The sequence below is a fragment of the Chiloscyllium plagiosum genome, unplaced genomic scaffold (genome assembly GCF_037043375.1).
Source record: "Chiloscyllium plagiosum isolate Xiang-an unplaced genomic scaffold, Cpla_swu_hap1 HiC_scaffold_35, whole genome shotgun sequence".
Classification (NCBI taxonomy): domain Eukaryota; kingdom Metazoa; phylum Chordata; class Chondrichthyes; order Orectolobiformes; family Hemiscylliidae; genus Chiloscyllium; species Chiloscyllium plagiosum.
Window position 1 is genome coordinate 47,305,018 of NW_028270173.1, and position 18,525 is coordinate 47,323,542.

Below are 18,525 nucleotides of genomic sequence, written 5' to 3' on the forward strand. Positions count from 1 at the left end.
CTCATTCTTAAAAATGGACTCTTAAATGAACCAATGATGGAGGTCAGGCTAACCAGCCTATAATTTGCGGCCACATGCCTCTATTCCCTCTTAAAGGGTGTTACATGGGTCTTTTTCCAGTCCTGTAGGACTCTCTCTGACTCCAGTGAGTCCTAAAGGATCACTGCTACTGCTTCCACAATATCCTCAGCTGTCTTCTTCAAAACTCTGGGCTACAGTCCATCTGGTCTGGAAGGTTTCTCCATCTTCAGACCCTTGAGCTTCCCTAGTATCTTCTTGTTACTCTGCTCCCTGGATCTCTTGAAGTTCTGGAATGCTGCAGGGGTCTTCCACCATGAAGACTGAAGCAATGTATCGATTCAGTTCTTCTACCATTTCTTTGTTCTCAATTGCTACTTCTCCAGCCTCATTTCTAATGGTCGAATGTCGACTCTTGCCTCTCCCTTATCCTTCATGGACCTAAAAAAACTCTTGCCATCATCTTTCTCATTACCAGCTGGACAAACATCATATTTCATCTTCTCTCCCTCCTACTACTTTTTAGTTGTCCTTTGCAGGTTTCGAAGGTCTTCCCAATCCTTTGTTTTTCCTTCACCACATTGTGTGTTTTCTTTTACATTTAAGCTGACTCTGACTTCTCTTGTCAGCCATGGTTACCTCGTTCTTCCTGTATTATGTTTCTCCTTTTCTTAGCATGAATGTCTCCTGTACCTTTCATATTCCACACAGAACCTCCCGCCACTGTCATTCCTGCAAGTCTCCACTTCCAATCAACTGTGGCCAGCTCCTCCCTCATGTCTTTGTAGTTGTCTTTACTCAATCATAATAAAATTACACCTGAGTCAATCTCCTTCTCAAACTGCAGGGTCAATTTTATTGTACTCTGGTCACTGATGCCGAGGAACACCTTCACGTTAAGCCCCCTAAACAACTCTGCATCATTACCCATCACCAAATACACAGGAGGGTCTGATACTTTTCTTCTTTCATAACAAATGAAGTTAAACCAGAAGGTGACGCTTCTGTGAAACCGCTGGTGTCTCCACCCACTGCAGAGATTCCCCCACAACTGGGTAACAGTCACGTTAGTTTTATAAGGCATTTAGAAGGAACTACACCAGTAGTTTTGTGTAGAGTATTGGTTGTGTTGTTGAGTGAATGATGTAAATGTGTTGGAAGGAGTTCAGTGAAGGTGTAATAGACTAAGACATGGAATGGCCTGAAACCAAGCTTTCCCCAGCTACCATCAGATCTGAAGACAGTCACTGTCCCTGAAACTTGAATCTGATTTCTCTAGACAGATGTTGCTAGACCTGCTGAACTTTTCCCAGTAATTTTTTTTGTTTCTGAATTGGAGCATCCACAGTTCTTTTGGTATTTATGGATTGTCTCATGTTGAAATGGTGACCAGGCCACAGTTGCATCTGCTGTATTTCAGAAGAGGGCACTCAACTGAACCATAAAAGTTCCTGAGGGGTCTTTGCAAGGAGATGTGGAGAGAGTGTTTCCTCTGATGGGCAAATCTCTACCGACTCGTTACTGTTTAAAGATACAGGGTCAATCATTTAAAACAGAGATGAGCTGAGGTTTTATCCTCACACAGAGGTTTGTGTGTCTTTGGATCTGTCTTCTTGAAAGGGTCATCATTTCCAATGCGACAGAGAAGGTGCCAACAATGACCTGGTGTTCAGTTCCTGAGTGAGTGCACACAGAAGCACATCAGCATCCTGGAGCTCTGTGGGGAAGGTGGAGTGATCTTCGTTTCCAGTTAAAGAGGGTGGGGATTGAACAGTTTCCTGTCTGGTGTGCAGATTATCTTCAAGCCTGAAATAAATTAACTGGAGGTGAGGTGCAGTATAACAGTGAGACAAATGGGGAGCAGGATTAGTGCAAAGACAGACAATTCGTTGACCACAGTTTCTACTGAGCAGGGTCTGTGGTGTTTCCATTGTTCAGGATCACAGACAGCCTTTCTTTTTTTTATCTCAAAAATATACTTTATTCATAAAATACTTTGATGGTCTGTACAGTTGGACATGCCATACATATGTCAACATTCCATTTGTTTGCATACCGAAACAGAGTAATCATTCCTATTTACAGGTCTGTACAATTACATTTTTAGCTGAGGCGTCAGCAGGGCCCAAATGACTGCATGGGCCAGCTGCTCTTCTTTAGGCAGGCAGATGTTACACGGTGGTCTTTCCCCACCACGCCTTGGCGGCAGCTGCCCCAAGCTTCAGCGCGTCCCTCAGCACGTAGTCCTGGACCCACTGCCTGCCTAACGAAGAACAGGGGACCCATGCAGTCATTTGGGCTCTGCTGACGCCTCAGCTAATTATATGGGCATATGATCAAAAAAATAATAAGTTTTGATCTCTGTATGGAAATGTTTACATACGTATGGCATGACCAATTGTACAGACCATCAAATTATTTATGAATAAAGTATATTTTTGGAATTAAAAAAAAATCTACCAAGAGCAGGTCAGCACAAACAAACTATCCTCCAACATCCAATCACAATCCAGCAATGGCCTCCAGCAGCTCCGACGACTCGCAACACGATCCCCTTGGTTTCTCCCCCACCAGCACACGTCTGCTGCGTCGAACCGACAGCACTCAAGCAGAATCTCTTCCTCTGGTCCTCAGGAACTACACATATTCCGAGCCAAAAGGCCGAAGCAATGGTTGGAAGGTGGGTCACATTGAAAACTGAGCACTCACACTCGCTCACACCCCACAACAGCCGCTCCCTCTCACTCTCACACTCACTCACTTTTGCAACATCGAACATTCACTTCCTCAACCTGCCCTGCCTGTCGATCAGCTTCATTCTTCAAATGGATCACCGAATGTCTCCAGGACTCCCGTTTTACTCAAATACCACCCACGGCTGTGCCTGCGCTGCTTATCTGCATCTAACCCTTAAAAGGACGTGCACCGCCCCTGTTTCCTTCAGGCTGCCTCCTGATTCGCGGAAAAAGAGGAGGGAAAGTTCCAACTTTGTTTTCAAACACTCGTCCGAATTTGATGTCAACGCGAATAAAAGCAACTTACAATCTTTAATTTTGATGAAGAATAGGGGTGTCAGGGGTTCCTGCCCTCGGGGGCCCACCAGGAACCCTTGATAAACCTGAAGGTGGGACCCTATAGGGAAGAGGTAGTCTTCCTAGGAGATACGGGGGCAGCACGGTCATCGCTGAATTTTAAACCAATGAACGTAGAAATGTCGACACGGTCAATTACTGTTTCTGGGGTGAAAGGGGAGGGATTTACTGTCCCAGTATTTGAACCTATGATGATAGAAGGTCCTAAGGACAGGGTCACAGGGGAAATGTTGTATATCCCCGATATAGGAAGTAACTTACTAGGTAGAGACTTAATTATCCTCTTAGGACTGGAGATTGGAATTCAGGAAAAAGAATTAGTTGTACAAATGGCAATGTTGACAGAGGATATGGAGAGAGAGGCTCGGGAAGGGAATCGTGGAGGACTACAGATCCCTCTCCTTGAAGTAAATTTAAAAAGGAAAGGAGACATTGTCTGTGAGCGACAATATCCCATTTCCATAGAAGGTAAACGAGGACTGCAGCCAGTAATTGAGGGACTGATTAGAGATGGACTGTTGGAGCCATGTATGTCTCCTTATAATACCCCAATTCTACCAGTGCGGAAATCTGATGGAACTTATCGATTGGTGCAGGATTTGAAAACATTAAATCGAATAGTACAGATCAGGCACCCAGTGGTGCCAAACCCCTACACGTTATTGAGTAAGATCCCTCATGACCACAAATGGTTTAGTGTGATAGATTTAAAGGATGCCTTTTGGGCTTGTCCCTTGACGGAGGAAAGTAGGAATTTGTGCGCCTTTGAATGGGAAGACCCCAAGACATGACGGAAACAGCAATACCGGTGGACTGTGCTCCCCCAGGAGTTTACGGAATCCCCAAATTTATTTGGACAGATGTTAGAACAAATATTAGAGAAATTTAGCAGCCCCAAGGGGACTACCCTGTTGCAGTATGTAGACGACCTCTCAGTAACAGGAAAAAGAAGAGAAAGAGTAGTAGAAGCTACTAACAAATTATTGAATTTCCTGGGTCAGCAGGGACTGCGAGTATCTAAAAACAAACTACAATATGTGGAGCAAGAAGTGAATTACTTGGGACATTTAGTGAGTGAGGGAAAGCGAAAGATAAGCCCGGAACGGATAGAGGGAATAGTGGGGATGCCGCTGCCCAGGACTGAACGGGAGTTACGTAAATTTTTGGGTCTAACGGGATATTGCAGATTGTGGATAGATTCCTATGCTCAGAAGACTAGGAAATTATATCTCAAACTATTGGAGGAGGAACCAAAATGTCTAAGTTGGGACGATCAGTAAAAAGAACTAGTTGAGGAACTCAAAAGAGATCTGATCCATGCCCCCATGTTAGCCTTACCTTCCCGAGATAAACCTTTCCACCTCTTTGCTACTGTGGATAAGGGAGCGGCTTTGGGAGTATTAACCCAGAGGTGGGGAGGGATGAAACAGCCAGTAGCATATCTTTCGAAGCTATTGGATCCAGTATCCCGGGGGTGGCCTGAGTGTGTGCGGGCTGTGGCTGCCACTGCACTGTTGGTGGAGGAAAGCAGAAAGCTTACATTTAGTAAGCACCCCACACCAAGTGAGAACGATCCTAAACCAAAAAGCTGGGCGATGGTTTACAGACTCACGGATTTTGAAATATGAGGCAATATTAATAGAAAAAGATGATCTAGTGTTGGTCACGGACAATTGTTTAAATCCAGCTGCCTTTCTTTGGAAAGGGGAAGGAGACTCTCCTCAGAATCCAGGGCATAACTGCCTTGACATTATAGGATGCCAAACTAAGGTCCGCATGGACCTGAGAGATGTTCCATTTCATGCAGGAGCTAGACTTTTTATAGACCGATCATCCCGGGTGACTGAAGAGAGACGACATAATGGGCATGCAGTCGTAGATGGGACGAAAGGTAGTGTGGTGGAGGCAGGAAGGTTGCCAAATGGGTGGTCAGCTCAGACCTGCAAACTCTATGCATTGGAAAGAACCTTTAGGGCATTAGACAATAAAGAGGCAACTGTGTACACTGACTCCAAATATGCCTTTGGTGTTGTGCACACTTTTGGAAAGATATGGCAGGAAAGAGGACTGATCAACAGCCGGGGGAAGGAATTAGTACATGAAGAATTGATTAAACGGGTCTTGGAGTCCCTATTGCTCCCCTGAGAAATAGCAGTAGTGCACGTAAATAGTCATCAGAAAGGAAATGAACCAGAGGTTAGGGGAAATAGACTAGCCAATGAAGTAGCTAGGGAAGCAGCCCTGAACCCACAAGAAGTGGTGATTCATTCCCTAATACCTACTGTCCCAGGTCCTCGGGAAGCTCCTATATTTACTGAAAGAGAAAAAAAAGAATTGAAAGATTTAGGGGCGGCAAAAACAGCAGATGGGCATTGGATGTTACCTGATGGAAGGGAAATGTTAAACAAAATGATGATGCGAGAGATTATGGCTGTCCTACACCAAGGCAGTCACTGGGAAGTACAAGCAATGTGTGATTTAGTTCTTAGGGAATATGGATGTAAAGGGATATATACCATTGCTAAACAAATATGTGAGGGATGTATAATATGCAGAAAGGTAAATAAGAAAGTCTTGAGAAAACAGACCCCAGGAGGAAGAGACCCGGGATTGAGACCCTTCCAGATATACAAGTTAGATTATACTGAGTTACCCAGGGTAGGGAGACTAAAATATATGTTGGTCATAGTAGATCATCTATCTGGTTGGGTTGAGGCATACCCCCTAGCTACCGCCAACTGCGAGTGAGGTGTCTAAAACAATATTGGAGCACATAATTCCCCGATATGGGCTAGTACACCGTATAGATTCCGACCAAGGAACTCATTTTATCTCTAAAGTGTTACAGGGGGCAATGAGAGGGTTGGGAATCTCCTGGGAATTCCATACTCCATGGCACCCGCCATCATCAGGAAGAGTTGAGAGAATGAACCAAACACTCAAACGACAGCTCTCTAAATTGATAATAGAAACCAGACTCCCTTGGACCAAATGTTTACCTATAGCTCTTTTGCGAGTACAAACAGCCCCAAGGAAAGATTTGGGACTATCCCCCTATGAAATCTTATTTGGATTACCTTATTTGGGAACGAATGGAGAATTGCCAATTCCCGAAACTAAAGATTTGTTCTTAAAGAAGTATATACTGGGCTTGTCCTCCTCTTTGTCTTTCCTCAGGAAACAGGGTTTATTGGCACAGACTCCACCCCTTGAATTCACCGTTCATCCCATCCAGCCGGGAGATTGGGTCTTAGTAAAATCATGGACAGAGACTAAATTGCAGCCGGACTGGGAAGGGGCGTACCAGGCTCTTTTGACTTCCGAAATGGCAATAAGGACAGCGGAGAAAGGCTGGACTCACTACACTCGGATCAAAGGGCCAGTGGAATCTCCAATTGAGGAAGAAGTCTGGACAGCCGAATCAACGCAAGACCCGCTGAAACTCAGACTAAAGAGACTTTGAGTAACTGATTATACAGTGGCGACACGAGTGCGGGGATTATTTCTGTAGGATTGCATATTAAGTCATTTTGTGCTTCAGCATGATGTTTAAAGCACTGGGAATGCTTAGAGTTATGATGTTAGCCCTCTTAGTATTGAGATTTTGTCAAATATCCTTTTCATATGTATTATTAATGGTTCCTGAGTCTGATAATCCACAAGTAATAGATGCTGAGGTATGCAGCTTAGTAAATTGTGGGGATGTAGATAATCAGAGACAGTACTGCCGCTCAGAGATACATCTTAAGTCCTATGGGGATGGCCTTGGGGATGGTATTTGGTATAATGGTCTCGTCACAGTACACCGGACCCCCTTCAAATCAGCTCGCGATTGTCCCGATAAAAAGTGTAACCCAATATACCTGACAATAAAGAAAACCACATGGCATGAAGCAATTTGGGGGGGAGGGGGGGAGACACACACCGATGAGATACAATTAAATGAAACATTTGGGATCGAAATGAAAGCACACGGGAAGAATTCTGTGGGCTGTTGTTTTCGAATTAGCATAGGACAGGGAAAACGGGCGGAATTACTGGATAATTAGATACAACCTTTCACCCCTCCCGCTGATCCTAAAGTAGTAAAAATTATAGAGGTAAAGGATTTGAAGCAGACCATCGAGATAGAGACTGGGTATGGGGATGCAAATGCCTGGGTTGAATGGGGAAAGTATACTGTAAAAAGTCTGAACAAAAGCAATTGCTATGCAAGTGCCTCCGGTCGGCCAGTGGCCCAGGTGGTTCCCTTTCCGCTCGGGTGGAAACGAGACAGGAAGGGCATGAAATGTATGATAGCCCTGTACCAGGATGCGACTGCATGGAATGATAGGAATTGTACCTCCCTATCTCTGATGTTCCCTGCCTTGGAGAAGAAAGATGTACAAGCTCCCCCCACATTTTCCGCCGCAGTTGGAAATCACACGTCATGTGTGTGTAGACGAGTCAGTCTACAGATTTGGGGGAGCTGAAATTGTGTACAGAGATTAAAAATGTTACCAAAACGGAGAAAGGAGGGAACTACTCAGCACTAAAGGTTCCCCGAGCGGATCTGTGGTGGTACTGTGGAAGCAAAATATTGAGACCCACCCTCCCTCCGGATTGGAGAGGGATATGTGCAATTGTACAATTGGCAATTCCATTTACCCTGGCATTTGAGAAGGAAAAGATCATAGGGAAAAAGGGAAGGGATAAGAGATCACTGTTAGACACTTCTTTCGATGACAGGATTTATCTCGATTCGGTAGGAGTCCCTAGGGGGGTACCTGATGAATTCAAGGCTCGTAACCAGATTGCAGCAGGCTTTGAGTCAGCTCTCTTTTGGTGGGTAACAATTAATAAAAATGTAGACTGGATAAATTACATTTTCTATAATCAACAGTGATTTATAAATTATACAAGAGATGCGGTTAAAGGAATATCAGAACAGCTTGATGCAACAAGTAGGATGGCATGGGAAAACAGAATGGCCTTGATATGATTTTAGCAGAAAAAGGGAGTGTGTGTGATGTTAGGAGGAAGCTGTTGTACCTTTATTCCTGATAACACTGCATCTGATGGTTCAATTACTCGGGCCTTAAGGGGATTGACTACCTTAGCAGAGGAACTGGCTGAGAATTCAGGAGTAGACACATCTCTCACGGGATGACTTGTATCCTGGTTTGGAAAATGGAAGGGGGTGGTAGTTTCCATCCTTACTTTCCTGATAGTAGTAGTTGGGGTATTGGTGGCCATTGGCTGTTGTATCGTACCCTGTATACGAGGGCTCACCCAAAGACTGATTGAGACAGCCTTGATGAAACAAATGCCCCTAAAAGGAAATCAGACAGAAGAACTTTATCAACTAAATATTGAGGAGATGAGTGAGACCAAGTTGGATGAAATTTCCGGAATGATGCTTGCGAATTTCGGGGGCGATGCTTAAAAGAAAAATGCAGAAGATAACAAATGGTAAAGAAAGAAAAAGGGGAAATTTGTGGGATATAGGTAAATTAATGTTACTTCTGCAATTCTGCAATTATAATTGATTATAAAAAAAGATAACTTCAGGTTTCATAACAAATGGTGATAATTCAGCTCAGACAATGCATTAAAGGTGTGAGGTTAGAGTCTGTCTGTGTCCAACCTTTCCTGAAGAAGGGCTTTGATTCTATTTCCAACATGAAATTTACAAAACATACATGTATTGACTGCCTGCAGATTGTGCATTTTTTGAGCAAAATAAAATGTATCTGCAAATATAATACTACCGATATAACTTCACCCTATCGACTAATATGTGTGTGCATGTGTTTGAGAGAGAGAGAGAGAGTTGGTATGTGCATGTGAGTAGGTGAGTGTTAGTGAAAGTGAGAGAGTGTGTTTGCATGTGTAAAAGCTTGGTGAAAATGTGTGAGTGTGGGAGGTGTATGTTTGTGTGTATGAGAGAGAGAGTGTGTATGAGAGAGGGTCTGAGTGACTGTGTGAGTATGTAAGAGTGTGTGTGTATATGTGTGCTTGTGTGTGAGGGAGAGTGTGTAGTGTAGTGGGGTCACCTGTAGTGCGACATGAACCCAAGGTCCCAGTTGAGGCCATCCCCATGGATACTGAACTTGGTTATCAGCCTCTGCTCGGCCATTCTGAGTTGTTGTATATCCCAAAGTCCCATTGGAGGATGGTCACCCGATGATCTGAGGCCAAATTTCCCTGACTGCTGAAGTGTTCCCCAACTGGAAGGGAACACCCCTGCCTGGTGATTGCTGTGTGGTATCATCTGTTGTTGTAGCGTCTGCTTGGTCTCACCAATGAACCATACCTCGGGGCATCCTTGCCTGCAGCGTATGAGGTAGACAGCGCTGGCCGAGACAAAGATTGGGATACAGCCAGTACATGGTGGTGGTGTCCCCACGTGTAATGGTGGTATCCGTGTCCGCACTCTGACACGTCCTGCAGGGTTCCCATGATAGGGATGTACAGTGTTGTGGTCGATGTTATCCTGAAGGCTGGGCAGTGTGTTTAAGGTCTGGTGGTTGTTTTAAGGTGAGAACTGGAGGCATAGGGAAGGTCTTGGCGAGATGCTCATCCTCATCGATAACATGTTGCAAGCTGTGAAGAACATGGTGTCATTTTTCAGGAAGTACTGAACAACAAAGGATATTGTTGGTTGCAGCTCGTATCTGTCTCCTGAGGAGGCCATTACGGGTACTCGCTGTGGCACATCGGAGCTGGCAGTCGATGAGTTGATCATCGAACCCTGTTCTTTTACGAACATCCTTGAGCACCTTCAGGTGTCCGTCATGTTCCTCCTCATCTGAACAGATCCTGTGAATGTGTAGGGCTTGTCCATAGGGGATGGCTGTTTTAATATGTTGTGGGTGGAAGCTGGAGAATTGTAGCATTACGAGATTATCTGTGGGTTTGGGGAGAGTGGAATACTGAGGTCCACATGTGTCGAAGAATGAGACAGCTACTAAGGAGTAGTCCATGGTCAGTCTGATGGTGGGATGAAACCAGCAATTGGTGTTTTGTTTATGATTTTCAGCATCCAAAGTTCTTTCAGTTCCCTCCATAAACTGCCTGCCTTTCCACCCATTTTTATGTTGTCTGTAAGTTTGGTGATGGTACATCCCCTTCCTTCCTCCAAGTGGTTAATAGAAACACTTGTAGTCCCAGCACTGACCTCTGGAGAACCCCATTGGTTACAGGTCACCGACCTGAAAAAGAAGCCCTTATATCCACTCGGTGTTTCTTGGCAAATAGCCAATTCTGTAGCCAGGTCAAAATGTGCCAATGTGCATCGATGACACTTGGGGAATAAGAGAATCGAGAGAGTGCTTACATCCCAGGAAGAGCTCTCTGTTAGACAGGATTGCCCTATTTCTAAATCAGATAGTTAATCAATTCTCCTCAGAAGGCCACAACTGATTGAGCCTCCTGTGTGCTCTGCAGCAATGTATTCCAGATCCAAACCACTTGTGCTGTTTCTCATGTCAGCATTGCGTGTTTTGCCAGTGGGGATCCCCAATCTTCATATTAAATAGACATCATTTGAGAAAATGTGGGAAATATTGCACAGAAACCATCGAGTCCCTACAGTGTGGAAGCAGGTCATTAGGCCCATCGAGTCCATACTGACCCTCCAGGGAGCATCCCAACCAGACCCACCCCCTACCCTATAACCCTGCATTTCCCATGGCCAATCCACCCTAACCTACACACTCTTGGACACGGGGAGAATGTGCAAGCTCCACACAGACAGTTGCCCGAGGGTGGAACCGAAACTGGATCCTGGTGCCGTGAGGCTGCAGTGCTAACCACTGAGCCACCGTACCACCCATGTTTCCATATCATTGATTCAGGTTAAGGAGCTGCCACAGCGAGGATATGATGTCAATCTCGGACTTTATACTGTGGAGTGTTGGGGACAACAAATGGGCATCTTTAACTTTGGGAAGGAATTTGAAGAAGTGGGCATGCAGAAACCATTCCTGTTTTTCGGATAACTCCAGAGGAAACACTTACAATTGTTGCATGGGAATGAGCATGGAACTTTGGAGGATTTGTTTCCACGTCGTGTTGCAGGTAGGGAATTCCCCACAGAATGGAGCATTTGAAGCACCAGGATCCATCATTTTGACAGAAAGTTTGATCCATTCGTGACATAAAAGGGAAAAAGAGCGTGGCTTGTTGGGGAGGCGATGGGATATTGGTACAAACCACAGCTCAGGAGATGTTCTGAGGCGCAGGTTCGAATCCAATTGCGACAGATGCTGGAATTTGAATCCTAAGAAATCAGGAATTAGCTGTCTTTAAAGTTTAGAGTTTTAGGTATCGTTGGTAAAAGGGACTATGGCGATAGTGTGAGTAAATGGTAACTGTTCAATCAGCCATGGCTACATTAAATGGCGGGCTAAATGGTCTGCTGTCCCTGTGTTCCCTGGGGGTGAGAGGTGGTAATCACAACAGAATCAGGTTTGTGAGGTGTACCGATAATAACGGAGGAGAATGTGAGGACTGCAGATGCTGGAGAGTCAGAGTTGAAGAGTGTGGTGCTGGAAAAGTACAGCAAGTCAGGCAGCATCCGAGGGGCAGGAGAGTCGACGTTTCAGGCATAAACTCTTCATGAGGAAGGGCTTTTCACTTGTTTTTGTGCTGGAACTTCAACTGGCCGTTATGTGCAGTGTAGGGGTTACTCCAGCAGAGGGAGGCAGTGGTCCATCTGCTGCGGTCTGTGGAGCTGACTGTGACTGGAGCTGACCGTTTTCCAGCATTAAGGAAGATAGTCACCCCAGCTGCCTGCACAGTTACAATGCTCCCCTCACAAGGTAGCAACAGGAGTAGACCATTCAGCCTGTAGATGTTGCCCTACTGCTCATTTAGGTCATGGTTTTTCATCATTTATATCAATGATGTGGATGTGAATTCAGGAGATATGGTTAGTAAGTTTGCGGATGATGCCAAAATTGGTGGATCCTGTCTCTCTCTTTCTTTCTCTCTATCCCACCCACCACCTCCCCACCCCTCCCCTGGTTTCCAATCCACAGAGAAGACGATTTTGTATTTGTCCAGCAGAGGGATAATCCTTGAGAGAACTTCTGCCATTTTGCTCTGGGCAGTCCCATGTTTATTGAGCTTTCGTTCACTCACCCCACAGATACCCCTTCCAATCATCACTTCCCCCCTTTCACATTGTTCCATACCGCAGTAACTGCCAAGTGATTGTCCCTATCCTACATAATTCCTACACTTACTTGCAATTCTCTCCACACGTACGATTTTCTCTCTGCCATTTATTACCTCCCCATGAATGCCACTTCTGCATTTTCCTTCACTTAAGCAATTTTTCCGAGCCCCTGTTTCGAAATACCACTGAGGTCCGAGACCTGGGAAAAGTAATGTCGAATACAGTGTGTGCTGGAAATCTGCTGCAAACATCGGGGTCTGGATGGAGAAACTCAGCAGATCTGGCAGCAGGAGAAAGTGAGGACTGCAGATGCTGGAGATCAGAGTCGAGAGTGTGGTAATGGAAAAGTACAGCTGGTCAGGCAGCATCCGAGGAGCAGGAGAGTCAACGTTTCGAGCATAAGATCTTCAACAGCAATGAGAGGGGGTGCCCAAGGGGGCTGAGAGATAAATGGGAGAGTGGGTGAGGGTGGGGGGGAAGGCAGTTGGGAATGCAATAGGTCGATGAAGGGGAGGGTGACGGTGACAGAGTGGAGGGTGGGAAGGAAGATGGACAAGTACGATAGTTCAAGAGGGAGGTGCCGAGTTGGAAAGTTGGATCTGGAATTGGAGGGGAATTAAGGAAACTGGTGAAATCAACATTGATTCCGTGTGGTTGGAGGGTACCAAGGCAGAAGATGAGGCATTCTGCCTCCAGGCGTCGGGTGGCCAGAATTTGGTGGTGGAGGAGACCCAGGACTTGCAAATCCTTGCGGGAGTGGGAGGGGGAGTTGAAGTGGTTGACCACAGGGTGGAGGGGTTGTTTAGTGCAGGTATCCCAGAGATATTCCATGAAACGTTCCACAAATTGGCATTCTGTCTCCCCAATGTAAAGGAGACCGCATCGGGAGCAACGGACACAGTAGTGTGTGGAAGTGCAGGCAAATCTCTGTTGAATGTGGACGGATGTGGTGGATGCCAGGACATTGATTAAAGTTGAGCAGGAGATAGACAGATGTTTAATTAGTGATGGGTTGAAGGGATATGGAGAGTGGGCAGCAAAGTGGAGTTGAAGTCAAGATAAGTTCAGCCTTGGTCATATTCAATCAAGGGGTTCAATTGGTCAGTCCCATTCCCACTTCTTGTGTTCCTACATTGTTATGTCAGTGAGATGCCTTCAGCAATAGCAGGAGAAGGTGACATGGAAGGGAGAGAAAGACAGTGGAAATCTAGGGACAGCACTGAGGTGGTGTTTTAAAAAATTCTCAAGGTCAGGTTCGTAGGAGAGTAGTCTGACACAGAACAAACGACCAAGAGGCGAGTCTGCTGGAATATGAGCATTTTATTCCCCGCAGCGTCACCACAACCAGGTCTCATACTTACAACGGGTCTGGCTTATACTCACTCTACATGTTACCGGAACTGGGAGCCGTCAGTTCTCGTAGAGCGGTTGCCAACAACCCACGCTCGGCGGTTAAACGTAACCCCGGAGCAGACTCCCGGGTCTGGCTTATACTCACTCTACATGTTACCGGAACTGGGAGCCGTCAGTTCTCGTAGAGCGGTTGCCAACAACCCACGCTCGGCGGTTAAACGTAACCCCGGAGCAGACTCCTGGGTCTGGCTTATACTCACTCTACATGTTACCGGAACTGGGAGCCGTCAGTTCTCGTAGAGCGGTTGCCAACAACCCACGCTCGGCGGTTAAACGTAACCCCGGAGCAGACTCACCGAACTGGAGACTTTTCCAGCTGATATACTCTTTTCCAGATATAAACATTCATGTGAACAGCAGAGCAAGGCTAAAAAACACATTCCATTCTGGTTACATACAGATAAGAAGATTCACACGGGGAGGTGTGTAATAAGATTCACACGGGACTAAGCAACACCTCCATTCCGGTTAGATTCACACATGTATTGGGACATAATTTTTAACTCTTTCACCACATTCCACTGCTTGGCCCAATACATGTGTTACATTATGATTCACAAATGTGTTGGGACATAATTTTACACCACATTCCACTGCTTGGCCCAATACATGTGTTACATTATGCTTAATTCAGTTCAATTCGTTTCAGTTAATTTCAGTTCAGTCAATTCAGTGTAGTTCAATTCAGCTCAGTTCAGGTCTGTTCAGTTCAATTCAATTGTGTTCAATTCAGTTCCGTCCATTTCAATTCAATTTAGCTCAGTTCCATTTTGTTCCGTTCAATTTGATTCACTTCAGTTCCATTCAGTTCAGTTCAGTTCAATCCCATTCAATTCTGTTAACTCCGCTTCAGCTTTTTGGACATGCCCACATCCTCCGCTGTACCCCAGGCAAGGGGTTCTTCGGCAGGACTGGGATCCTCTCAAGGGTGGACAGCAGCGACCCTGGGGTTCCTCCGGTCGCCCCCCACCATTTCTCAAACAAACTGCCACGTACATGCCCACATCCATGCCATCCCGGGACGGTCGGGACCTCCACAGTTTGTTCTTCTGGTTTCTTAGTCTTTTTCCAAAACATTGTTCTGTATCAAAATCTCTCCTCAATTGCGATTGACCCTGCTCGCAGCGCCAAAATGTTTTAAAAAATTCTCAAGGTCAGGTTCGTAGGAGAGTAGTCTGACACAGAACAAACGACCAAGAGGCGAGTCTGCTAGAATATGAGCATTTTATTCCCCGCAGCGTCGCCACAACCAGGTCTCATACTTACAACGGGTCTGGCTTATACTCACTCTACATGTTACCGGAACTGGGAGCCGTCAGTTCTCGTAGAGCGGTTGCCAACAACCCACGCTCGGCGGTTAAACGTAACCCCGGAGCAGACTCCCGGGTCTGGCTTATACTCACTCTACATGTTACCGGAACTGGGAGCCGTCAGTTCTCGTAGAGCGGTTGCCAACAACCCACGCTCGGCGGTTAAACGTAACCCCGGAGCAGACTCCTGGGTCTGGCTTATACTCACTCTACATGTTACCGGAACTGGGAGCCGTCAGTTCTCGTAGAGCGGTTGCCAACAACCCACGCTCGGCGGTTAAACGTAACCCCGGAGCAGACTCACCGAACTGGAGACTTTTCCAGCTGATATACTCTTTTCCAGATATAAACATTCATGTGAACAGCAGAGCAAGGCTAAAAAACACATTCCATTCTGGTTACATACAGATAAGAAGATTCACACGGGGAGGTGTGTAATAAGATTCACACGGGACTAAGCAACACCTCCATTCCGGTTAGATTCACACATGTATTGGGACATAATTTTTAACCCTTTCACCACAGGTGGCTCAGTGGTTAGCACAGCTGCCTCACAACGGCAGGGACCCGGATTCAATCCCACCCTCGGGCAACTGTCTGTGTGGAGTTTGCACATTCTCCTCGTGTCTGAGTGGGTTTCCTCCAGGTGCTCCAGTTTCCTCCCACAGTCCAAAGATGTGCAGCTTAGGTGGATTGCCCATTGTGTCCAGGGATGTGCAGGTTCGATGGATTGGCACAGTAAATTGCCCAGAGTGTTCAGGGCTGTGGGTCAGGGTGGATTGGCCTGTGTTAAATAGTCCACAGTATCCAGGGATGTGCAGGATGGTGCATTAGCCACGAGGAGGGCAGGGTTAGGGTTAAGGATGGGTGTGGGTAGGATGCTCTTTGGAGGGTTGGTGTGGACCTGTTGGGCCAAATGGCCTGTTCCCACACTGTGGGGATTCTATCTCTTCCCTAAATGCACAAAGATTAATCTTGGTCTGGTCCCGGAGACACTGTGAGTTGCGAGCAGAGATCTGTTTAAGCGACAGACCCAGGGATACAGAGGTGTTCAAAAAGGCACTATGAATTCTCTATCATGTGGCCTCTCAGTGTGATATACATGAGCCTGTGTAACAGAGGTAAAGTACAAACCTGCTCATCTCCATGCTCTGACTCAAAACAGCAAGCAACCAGCCACCAGTCCGGGCCCCACACTCTGGGCACTATTCATAGAGTAGAATCCTCACAGGACGGAAACAGGCCATTCAGCCCAACAAGTCCACACTGACCCTCTGAAGAGTAACCCACCCAGACCCATTCCCCACCCTATTACTCTACATTTACCCCTGACTAATGCATCTAACCACATCCCTGAACACTGTGGGGTAATTTAGCACAGCCAATCCAGCCTTACCTGCATATCTTTGGATAGTGGGAGGAAACCCACACAGACACGGGGAGACTGTGCAAATTCCACACAGACAATCGCCCGAGGCTGGGATCGAACCCGGGTCCTTGGCGCTGTGAGGCAGCAGTGCTAACCACAGGACCATCGTGCTGCAGACTCAGGGGTGCGTCTGCCCCAGGCTGGGACTGGCTCATATACAAAACAAGTAATGGCTCTATTTTGGTGTCCAATAAGAAACAATTTTCCTTTCCAGCTGTGACTCCTCAATTATTACAGAGAGCAAAATGGGCTGTCGCAGATTAACAATTCACTTCAGTATAGGAGTTGGAGGTTATGCTGTGGTTGTACAGGACCTTGGTTAGGGCCCTTTTGGAATACTGTGTTCAGTTCTGGTCTCCCTGCTATAGGAAGGATGTTGTGAAACCTGAAAGGGTTCAGAAAAGATTTAAAAGGATGTTGCCAGGATTGGAGGATTTGAGCTTCAGGGAGAGGCTGAACAGGCTGGGGCTGGTTTTACTGGAGTGTCGGAGGCTGAGGGGTGACCTTCTAGGGGTTTACAAAAACCATGAAGGATATGGAGAGGGTGAACAGCCAATGTCATTTCCGCAAGGTAGGGAGTCTAAAACGCGAGGGGTTTAAGTTTACTGTCAGAGGGGCAAGATTTAAAAGGGACTTGAGGGACAATTTTTTCACATAGAGACTGTTGAGTGTATGGAATGAGCTGCCAGAGGAAGTGGTGGAGGTTGGAACAATTACAACATTTAAAAGGCATCTGGATGGGTGTATGAATAGGAAGGGTTTGGAGGGATATGGACCAAGTGTGGGCAAAAGGTATTAGATTAGGTTGGGATATCTGGTCAGCATGGACAAGGTGGACTGAAGGGCCTGTTTCTGTGCTGTACATCTCTATGACTGTACGACTCTAATAGTGAACATGGTTAAACCATTCAGTTATTCATTTTAATCTGACAGTTTTCGCACAATTAGGTTTGTATGGAACTAGACCGACCAGTCTGACTAGGCTGTGTGAAACCTCCCAAACAAACAATTCAGAGAGAAATGCGAATTATTGCAAGATTCGGGAACATGGTTTAATCATTCAGTCATTGCAATGCATCAGTTCAAATACCTCAATGAATGTAATGCTCCAAAAAGCAAGGATTCACCTCAAAATGAATCAGTCAGACAGGTTTGGAATGGGGTCTGAGTTAATTTGCAAAGAGCATTCAAACCCTCAATGAAATGTCTGCCTCCTTTTGTAATGGGAGAACATTCTCAGCCGATTCCCTGGAAACATTATCGTTACAGAAGTGAAGGTGGGACGATATAGATTTGTACGAAGAGTAAATGATTGTGTGCCACGTCACATAGAGACAGGGTAATCCGGTTCTGGTGCTGCCTCACACTTTGTGCTGCAGCTCCCACCTTTATAAACCCAGCAGTGAAAGACCGACTGGGCCTGTCGCTGGGTCCCATCAGCGAGACACAGCACAAACCCGGTGGGGTTTCGGGTTGGACACTAAGCCGATTCTCGGGCTGGTGTCCAGGTCTGTCACGCCTGGTGGGGCCTGGAAGTGGAATTTCTGCAGCAGAGTGGTGAAGAACAGGAAGAGCTCCACTTTAGCCAGTGCCTCACCAGCGCACACCCTCCGACCTGAAAAAGAACAGGGGACGGTCAGTACCTCACCCACACACACAGACACACACACACTGACACAGACACACAGACACAGACACATACACAGACACACACACACACACAGACACACACACTCACACACACTCACATTCACACACACAAACACATACTCAGACACACACACTCACCAACACACACCAACACACACTTACACACATTCTCACACAGGCACACAGGCACACAGACACACACACACACACACACACACACATACTCAGACCCACACACTCACCAACACACACTTACACACATTCTCACACATACACACACACACACATACACACACACAGACGCACACACACCAACACACTCACAGACATACACACCAACACACACAGACACACCAACACACACAGACACACACACAGACCCACACCGACACCCCCCCACACGCACCCACTTACACACACAGACACACACACACAGACACACCAACACAT

At 46.3% G+C, this 18,525-nt stretch overlaps 1 protein-coding gene across 1 annotated transcript in view; it reads right to left on the reverse strand.

Moving 5' to 3' along the window:
- Positions 1-16,381: 16,381 nt before the first annotated feature.
- Positions 16,382-18,525, reverse strand: part of LOC148140772 (cytochrome P450 2K1-like) — a 35,249-nt gene continuing 33,105 nt past the window's right edge. Inside the window, exon 9 of the mRNA XM_087979561.1 lies at positions 16,382-18,040. Coding sequence (XP_087835687.1) covers positions 17,862-18,040 — 179 coding nt within the window. The 3' untranslated portion in view covers positions 16,382-17,861. The remainder of the gene's footprint in view (positions 18,041-18,525) is intronic.